This window comes from Haliotis rubra, unplaced genomic scaffold, assembly GCF_003918875.1.
Source record: "Haliotis rubra isolate DU_JTF1 unplaced genomic scaffold, ASM391887v1 Scf1620, whole genome shotgun sequence".
Lineage (NCBI taxonomy): Eukaryota > Metazoa > Mollusca > Gastropoda > Lepetellida > Haliotidae > Haliotis > Haliotis rubra.
Window position 1 is genome coordinate 12,291 of NW_025765582.1, and position 10,210 is coordinate 22,500.

At 43.7% G+C, this 10,210-nt stretch overlaps 1 protein-coding gene across 1 annotated transcript; it reads left to right on the forward strand.

Annotated features, from left to right (window-relative positions):
- The first annotated feature begins 983 nt into the window (after window positions 1-983).
- LOC124271682 (sodium-dependent glucose transporter 1-like) lies at window positions 984-7,877 on the forward strand. Its single transcript, XM_046706839.1, is given in 5 exon segments — window positions 984-1,409; window positions 5,585-5,671; window positions 5,673-5,871; window positions 6,855-7,447; window positions 7,449-7,877. Coding segments are annotated over 5 exon segments (1,734 nt in total).
- The last annotated feature ends 2,333 nt before the right edge of the window (window positions 7,878-10,210 follow it).

The window sequence follows — 10,210 nt, forward strand, 5'->3', positions numbered from 1 at the left end:
TCTTTTGTGCATCCCGGAGGATGCAATACTTTTTTCTGTATCCGTTATATACATTTGTGCATACTGGATGCTCATTTCTGGAGGACTGTTCTTTTCATAGATGAGTCCAGATTTTGATATTTTCCATAATGGTGGACTTTAAACATGTCAACAGATGACTTGGGGAGCTACAGAGATCAGATTCTCAGACCAGAGGCAATTCTTTGCTTCAACATCATGGATCAGAACTGACATTCCAACAGAATAATGCCTGTTTCTCACACACATAGCTAGGGGCTATGACTTTCTTCAACAGCACAATGTTCAATTACTGCCTTGGCCTGCAAATTCACCCAGGTCTCTCCCCCTATAGAGCATGTGGGGATGAAATGGAGCAACGTTTACTTGCCAGTGTGTCTGTGATGCACCGCTGTTCTCACCTGCTCATGGTAGGCATAATCCGTCAAATTTGGTGTGTTGCCAGAGTGAAGTTTCAATAACAACAAAACACTTCGTTTTAATACCAAAAATGTTATTAAAAGTTCTTTGATTTACAAGGCACCTACCCTGACCAAAAATGATTTTTCAGCTATTTTGTTTTGTTAGGAACAATTGAAAAAATAATGACAATTCATATATTTTGTTTGTGCAAACAGATAAACGTTTCCCACTTGTATGTATCATTTACCTATTGATGTATGTAGTACTATGTTTCTGCGCAAACCTTTAATCATTCAAGTGTCACTTCTTAATATTACGTATCGCCTGGCCTTACCAAGTATTCTCAGCAGCGGAAGTATGCACCGTTTCCATTACATACCTTGCGCATGCGCACACTTTGTTTTCTTCCCACAACCCCTCTCTACTTCCTTCTGCTCCAAGTCATAGTGCTCGCAACATAACAGCACGTACAAATTTGCTACCCGCTTTTCTGGCACCGTAAGTGATTGGTATTGTGGCTACTATACCTCACGGTCGATGGTAAGCTGCCAACTATCGCTGACATGGCCTCCAGACGCTCTGCAAGGCGAGGTAGAACATACGCTGCAAGCTCAAGTGCGCCCTCCTCAACCAACGAAGGGATTGATACGCACCGCCATGTTGGAGATGAGGACGGGACAACACGCAGTACCAAGAACGCTCCATATCTGACTACAGATGTGTTACGCCAGAGACTACAGGCTATTGGGGTTAGTGTGCCTTCGACATGGGGGAGGAAGACCGTGTTGCAGCTGTACAAAGAGAACTGTGCGATCAGCAGGGGTGTAGAGGCGGTTCCAGTAACCCTCCCCCGTAACAGTGGCTCAAGTCCGACATCGGCCATTCCGTCTTCACAGCACACCCCCTCGCACATTGGAATTTCCGGGAACACCGAGGAGACATCCGATACCAGGGCGACACCACCAACTCCTTCGGCTGACATGATTGGCGTAATGAGAGAAATGAAGGATCTGATTTCTACCCTCTCACAGCAACTAAATTCAAGGGGTAGGTCAAACGATGACAACATATCACTGGAAAAAAAATCCACCTCCAGTACAGTTCGTGTCATCTGATACCATTCCCTATGTAAATTCTGTGGATGAACATACTAGAAGGAAAATACACCAGGGGAAATATATTAATCTAGCATCACTGCTGCTGCCTACACAAGAAGCCGGAGACTATAGAGTCTCAGAAGAATCAGGAGGGTGTAGGACTGTCAAAGCCGATCCCCGACTCAGCAGAAACTTGAATTTTGCTGAATTTACCAGATCTTTCAAAATCTACAAAGACATTTTCAGCGAAGCGTGGCCAAACAGAAGAGCCCAACTGGACCAACACGAACATACCGTTGGAGAGCTACACAACCTGTATGGTGGTTTCGGTCCATTATGAATACCACAAACGCTTTGCTGCTCGTGTCGCGCGGCACTAGCTGAGAGGGGATACACCTCGACTGGGGATCCCCGATACCAGGATCTACACGACCTGTACATCCGGTCTACGCTGTAGGTCTTGCGTACGATGTGCCAGCATTAGCCATGACACAGCTACATGCCCATCAGTGCTGGGACAAGAGAGTGACTTGCCTCGGGCGGCAGCCATAAGGAAGACCTACACCCCTTCATCGACTACAACAGATTCATATGGACGGCAGAGGATACAACACCAAGGGCGAGAAGTTTGCAATAACTTCAACCAGGACGGATGCATGAGGTCGCGGGTGCAATTTTCTTCATGTTTGTGCCTCTTGCTTTGGCCAAGGTCACAGTAAGCTCGATTGCCGAAGACCAAACATGCTCACGACAAGGAAGCAGTCATAATACGAAAAAATGACCATCATTGACACCACTTAACGAGGCTAGTTACAAGAAGAACTGGCTTCCCATCCAGACGGAGACTTTGTAGAATATGTAACCAATGGACTTAAATATGGTTTTCATCCCCTTGTGTCATCAGTGCCAGATGAAACTTGGGAGTGTAGGAACAACTGGACAAAGGGAGTGCATTTTAAACATTCTTTTGAAAAGACCAAGAACTGTTACTGCATTAGTGCAACAAGAACTGACAAGGGCTATATCGATGGACCACTGTTGGATTTAAACATTCACCTTTTGAACTGTTTAGAGTTAGCTCCACTGAAGTTTTCTAACCATCGGGCTAGCCCTATGCAACTCTGAGGGGGGCTCTCATTGCTTGTGGGATTAAATATTTACTCTGTGACGCCAGCTCCCCGGGACTCATGATTTTAAATATATTAATTCAGTTGTGGTGCCTGGGCGGTCTTCGCTTTGGGCAATTACCATTATGCCTTACATGCGCGGGGTTAGCTTTCTCTGCTTTGCTTCTCCTTGAATTTTTGTTGTACCATGCAAAACATGTGCCTGGTGTCTCTAATCAAATTGCTGATTCTCTATATCTCGGCTGCAGATCGCTCGGTTCCGGACACTAGCCCCAAAGCAGATCTTCAAGCTAACACTGGATCCTTATCCTGAAAACAGGTATCCACACAGTGTTTGATTAGTCTCCTGTGGTGCTTCTAAAGCCAACTGCAGACTCTTCTACAGTTTACATTTTAACGATCTGGTTATGGGGCTCTCATTGCTTAATACCGGATGGGGACTCGAGCTCTTAAATATATTAATTCAGGCTTTGGGCAATTACCCACTTAACACTGGATCCTTATCCCCAAGTGCGGCTTTAAACCAGAGCTCATCGGGTTACACCCCCACTTTAGCAATCAGAGTCCGCAGACTCCACACACCTCTTCGTCCAAGCCGGGCGTTAGCCGGTTCCAGTACGGCAACCTAGCTCTTGGTCATCCCTTCTTCAGTTATCAGTCAGCTCCCAAGTTGTGCCAAATAAATGTTTATTAATAAACAACTGTTGTGTTAAATTGCTTGTTGTGTTGTGTTTGCACAAAATGACAATTCATATATTTTTGTTTGTGCAAACAGATAAACGTTTCCCACTTGTATGTATCATTTACCTATTGATGTATGTAGTACTATGTTTCTGCGCAAACCTTTAATCATTCAAGTGTCACTTCTTAATATTACGTATCGCCTGGCCTTACCAAGTATTCTCAGCAGCGGAAGTATGCACCGTTTCCATTACATACCTTGCGCATGCGCACACTTTGTTTTCTTCCCACAACCCCTCTCTACTTCCTTCTGCTCCAAGTCATAGTGCTCGCAACATAACAGCACGTACAAATTTGCTACCCGCCCTCCCAATCCCAGGTGGTACGTTTTGTTCATTCCGTTGTTTGTACATATTCTCTCATAGTGCCTTATCTTCCATAACATTACAATGTGTCCATGATCAGAGTATTGAAGTTGACTATGCTTCATGTAATTCCTCCCCTGGTTAGCAACAGGATCTGCAGATCCTCCCTTTATATTCCATGTCCGCAGACTGGATCTTTCATTGTCAAGCGCCGCTGCCGCGCTACCATACCCCCTTCCACAGCCTGCAATTTGTTTTCCTATTCTGTCAAATGTTTGTAGTATTTCATAGTATTGGTCTTAATCTTCTATAACATTACAATGTTTCCATGCTTAAGTATTGGAGCTGACTGATGCTTCATGTAATTCTCTCCCGGGTTACAAAAGGATCCGCAGATCCTCCCTTATAGTCCATGTCCGCAGACTGGATATCATTGCACCGCCGCAGCGGTTTCACACCTCCCTCGGGGTGGTACCCAACTATCACTGGGTCGGGCAATTACCCACTTAACACTGGATCCTTATCCCCCAAGTTTTAAACCAGAGCTCAGGTTACAGCCGGGTCCGCAGACCCCACTTTAGCAATCAGAGTCCGCAGACTCCACACACCTCTTCGTCCAAGCCGGCGCAGCGGTTCCAGTACGGCAACCTAGCTCTTGGTCATCCCTTCTTCAGTTATCAGTCAGCTCCCAAGTTGTGCCAAATAAATGTTTATTAATAAACAACTGTTGTGTTAAATTGCTTGTTGTGTTGTGTTTGCACAAATACACACACTTGTTGATTACCTGGCTGTTCTACCAGCAAGTGGTCCTCCCTCGTAAAAAATAGCGGTAAGTGACAACAAAATGATTGTTTGTTAAACAACTTGTTTATTTGGGTGTCCAAAATTATTAGACAAATCATCAGAGTTGGTCTGTCGATTTCATGTGACTGTGCAAAATTTGCTTTTGTTGCAATTATTAGATTTTGTGTTAGTGAGCAATTCATCCGTCTCAAATGAAATCAAACGAACTGTAATGGTTTTGATTTTAATGTTAAATTAGAAAACAGTAGTACTACAATAAGACTATCAGCTGGTGAAGTGGCGCAATGTATAAAGAACCTTGGAAACAGCAAAGAGACGAGCTTTGACAGAATTGTAATAATTTGGGACACAGTGTTCCTCCATGTCCTGCAAAGGGAATCTATTAACACTAACAACGTTGATGAGTCACGTTCATATTCCAGCTAACTAACTCTCTTATCCTGTCCCGCAAAGTGATCTTAACTCTATGTTTGGTGTACGTCTATGTAGGGACAAAAGTAAACTGCAGTTATAGCGCTAAGATCTTATTGTTTGACAGGACTCTTAGTAATAGTACCCGTGGTTCAGTAGATGGAGTATTTGCCCAGATAGTGGAAGGTCGGTGGTTCGAACCCCGGCCACGTCATGTCGTGGGCTAACCTTATAGTACACACCCGCGCACGCACACGTACACGCACAGACGTACCGTTGAACCCCGTTTCACATCATAATCACATCATACACGAGGTAACTTACTCCCATTTTTTATTTGAAAGTTAAGAGGCAAGAAAGAGTGAGAGTAAACATGTGAGGGTAAAATAAATATTCTGATTGTCGATGCACTGTTAATCATTTGTATAAATACAGCTGCCATTTAGAAAGTGATCAAATGTAACACCGCACCTTTACAGAATGGATAAGATGGCTGACTTTGTGTGCTGGCGATTAGGTGCCTGACTATCAGAGTTTGGGTTCGAATCCCGAATGGGACTCAGCAACAAAAGTACTAGGATCTGTAGTTTACTGACAAAGTGTAATACCAAATATAACGTGTATTAAATCCTTGATGTGGTTAATGCACCTCTGATTATCACACGTGTTTTGTTGACAGGGAATATGCAATGCCCAGACTGGCCCGGCGCTGCTGGATCTCCAACTCATCACCAACACCAACACCCAACAGTCCGCTGTGTTTCTTCACAGGAGCCTCCGTCAGGAGCATGTGCGGCTCCTTGTCCTTTGGCTTCCTGTTTGGCCGTCTTAACAAGCACCTGCTGATGTTCCTCATCCTGCTCGGGGCAGCTGTAGCCGTCGGGGTTCTGCCGTTGTGCACACCGTATATTCTGATGGTCTTCATGCATGGAATCGTGTCCTTCTTTAGGGCTGGACACGTTACTTGTAAGTGGCGTAGTCGTTGGAATTACGCGTTGTTGACTGCGCCAGTTTCTTATACATCCGCTGGCGGTGGGGTAGCCTAGTGGTTAAAGCGTTCGCTCGTCACGCCAAGGACACGTTTCGATTTTCATATGCGTACAATGTGTGAAGCCCATTGCCGGTGGTCCTTCGTAATATTACTTGAAAATTCTTAAAAGCGACGAATAAACCAACCCAAACACTTTTATACACACATCCACCCCGAGAAGATCCAGGTTAGAATTGATCTTCAGCAACCCACGCTTGTCGTTATAGGCGACTAACGGGATCGGGTGACCAGGCTCGCTGACTTTGCTGACACATGTCATCGTATCCCAATTACTACATGGCTGCTGATGATTTCAATCACTGGTTTGTTCGATCCAGACTAGACTGCCGTCATTTTGCTGAAAAATGACTGAGCACGGCGTTAAACAACAAACAATGTACACCCACCCGCCCTGCTAGTGCCGGCATGAAACTAACAGTCAATTGGGTACTATTTATGATTAGTTGATTTTAATGCCATAATAATTTCCATTAACGAGCTATGTGATGGCACAATAGGGTCCCAGTCGCTATTCTCCATTACTTGATTGTGATAAAGACATGCTTCTGCTGACAACCACTAGTTTGACAGACCCAGCTGCCGTAATACAATGAATTTTAAGTTTCAACATGTATTGAATTATAAGAATGCGAAAGCATGTGCTGACTAATTGCAGTGATACCTGGGTAATGGCTAAAGCGTTTGCGTCAATGTAGAGGACAACTTTGAAATGTCCGATAGATTTACTCGTAACTCGCATCCAATCCGCTAGGTAGTTCTACAATTCTTCTTTTGAATTTAACACTGTGCTCAATTCAGCTGTATCATTTTTAATCATAATTTTTAAATAACTCACTTTAAAGAGCCACGACCATCATGAAATGAGATCCATGCCTAATTTATTTTTTTTTTCTTCAAGGTGGTAACACAGATTTGATAAGGACTTGGGAAGCTGAAAGGAGGGTGTTCATTCAGATTCTCCACTTCTGCTTCGCTCTTGGGGGAACGCTTTCCCCACTCATCACAGAACCCTTCCTTGCACATAGTACAAGCTCAAACAATACCCGAGGGGCAGACAACTCCAGCACCCCTCTCTCTCACATCTGCGTGAACAACAGTGACTTTGTAGACAATGGAAACTGTGATATAGTTGTCACAGAAACAAAAGTTGAATACGCGTATCTCATAACAGGGATTCTGTTCCTCGTAGCTTCGTTGACCTTCCTGATCCAAAGGTGCTGCCGCAGATCCGAACCAGCTGATGCCCAGAAGTCTATGACTGGATACGCCAATTTGGACGAACCGTTACCGATGGTGTATATCTTTGGTACAATGGTATTTGTTGTTTTGATCTTTATCTTTCTCGTGGCCGTTGAGGCGTGTTTGGCATCCTTCCTCCTGACCTTCGTGGTGGAGCAGCTGAACTGGACGAAAACATCGGGAGCTAGACTGACATCAGTATTCTGGGCCTGTTACGCAGCCATGAGGTTTGCAACAATCTTCTTCACGGGAGCGTGTGTCCCCATTTGTTCTCATTCTCGTCACCTCTATCACCATGCTTCTATCTGCAGTAGGTCTGCTAATGTCCTCTATCTATGACAATGAAATCGGTGTGTGGGCCTGTGTTGCATTGAGTGGGCTGTCTCTCGCCTCACAGTTTCCGTCGACGATGATGTGGCTGGAAGAGTCGATACTGAGGCTGTCATCCAGGATCGTCTCCATCATTGTCTTCTCCTCCACCTTGCCCGGTATCATCAACCCGTTAGTCATTGGGTATCTGATGCAGGAAATCTCCCCAATATGGTTGATGTACATACTCACTATTGAGAGTGGTGTGTCAGTGCTGCTTATTCTGTCTTTGTTCACCTGGTCCAAGGCTGTCCTCAAGCCGTTGCATGAGAGACAGAATTCAGAACGATTGGTACCCCAGGATTACACCTAATTTAATTTGTTTACCGAAAGATAATCTAGAATCCAAAGGAGTTATGATAATCCTGTCCGCGTTGACATCGTCCATGGTGGCCCTAACGCTGATGTATCAGAGACAGAATTCAAACTTTTAGCGCAGGATTAAACTTAATCTAATTTGGTTTTCGGAAGGTACTGTAGAAGCCACATTAATTTTAATCATCCTGTCTCTATTCACGTGGTTCAAGATGGTGCTTACTATCAGCGACAGACTCAAGAAGTATTGGTTACTCAGGATTAAACCTATTTAAAGCACAAGGGCTACGTCCAGTCCATCAAAACCTTAACTTGTTAGGTAGCAAATACTATTTTCTCGCTCAACTGTGAAATTTTGTGATTTCACCGGATCACATGAAGCATCATTTGCACAAGTGCTTTTACCCTTCTATTTTACATGTTGAACTAAATCTGACATACATCATTCGTGAAAAAGATTCTTTGACTAAATCTTTGTAGTATATTTTCCACGATCGAAATCACACTTTTTACAGTCCAGCGAGAAAATGGTTGTTGCTGCCTACCAACTTCAAGTTTGGAATGGACAACACTTGCGCCTTGTGAAATTGGTGTTAGCTGTGACAAGAATGAAGTTATTGTATACCAATGTATGCCAGCTTAAAAGTGTTAGAAGAAAGTGATGTCGGTCTTACACGTTTACGGGGCGGTGGAGTAGCTTAATGGTTTAAGCATCCGCTCGTCACGCTGAAGACCCGGGTTCGATTAGCCACATGTGTGAAGCCCATTTCTGGTGTCTCCCGCCGTGATATTGCTGGAATATTGCTAAAAGTGGCCTAAAACCATACTGACTCACTCACTTAAACGTTTACCATTGTGGTGGGATCCTCAAGCATGAACATACTGCTGAGAAATGACAAATAATTGGACAGAATGCTATCTCTACGCATTGGATTGCGCAGATCAGGGACGACTTTGCCATCCACAATCGATTGAAGGTCCAAATAGCTTCAAATATTGACTGACTGACTGAGTTTGGTTTTACGCCGCTTTTAGCAATATAAATATTGACTGAAGCTGCATTAAAACACAAATAGGTAGTGTACGTTAAGTATCTCTATCAGATGTCCGTTACTAGGTTTCTAATTACATGTCTGCTTCATGTAACTTCATCAGAGTTATTATTACAAATGATTGTTTGTATGACGATAATCAGTTGAGTTTCACAAGTAATTAGGCTATGCATTAAACATATAGCTTGACATCACTCAAGATTTGTTTGTTATTTCATACCGCCTTCGTGGTCCACTGGATTCGTGGTCCGCAGATCGAAAGGTTGAGGGTCGACATTTTCTAAGGACATGATCAGGAGATCCACATATATAACGACCCTGATCTGGTTATTGAACACAACTCTATACTCCGTTGACTGCATCAAAATTCATGGAGTATGGAGTGAGTGAGTGTATTTTACACAGCAATATTCCAGCCATATGGCGGTGGTCTGTAAATAATCGAGTCTGGACCAGACAATCTAGTGATCAACAGCATACGCATCGATCTACGCAATGGCGATACAATGACATGTGTCAACCAAGTCAGCGAGCCTGACCACCCGATCCCGTTAGTAGCCTCTTACGACAAGGATCTTCGCGGGCCCATACAGTATGGAACTATAAGATTAACAAACCCCGTTCCATCTACAATGTCCGGGTCTTTGTACTTTATCCTCTTGATAGATGACGCAAGGTTAATAGTTCTCTGTTCAAGTCTTTTCAAGCTGCACTGATAAATGTCACCATGCATTAATTTCCATTTCCCCATGTATATTTAGCCAATCAAAAGACAAAAGTATTATAACGGCTCTGCAGCCAATCAAAAGACAGGAGTATTATAACGCCTCTGCAGCCAATCAAAAGACAGGAGTATTATAATGGTTCTGCAGCCAATCAAAAGACAGTAGTATTATAACGGCTTTGCAGCCAATCAAATGACAGGAGTATTGTAACGGCTCTGCAGCCAAAGAAGTCACATATAGTAGTATTATAAAGGAACGTAGCCATAAAGCATACATATGTATAAAAGTATCTTTACGGCTTCGTAGCAACAAAATATACACATGGCACTCTTTTTACTTCTCTGGGGTGGAATATTGCTGAGAGCGGCGTAAAACTAAACTCACTCACTCACTCTCTCTGCGGCCAAAACAACTAAAACATAGGCGCAATATATTGAAACCCATAAGAAACAAATTTCACCTTTAGCTAATCTACCCCATTTGGGGGCCCAGTGACACCGGTAGGTGTGCACATTATGATCCCTTTAGGGCAGACATCAATGTACTGATTTATT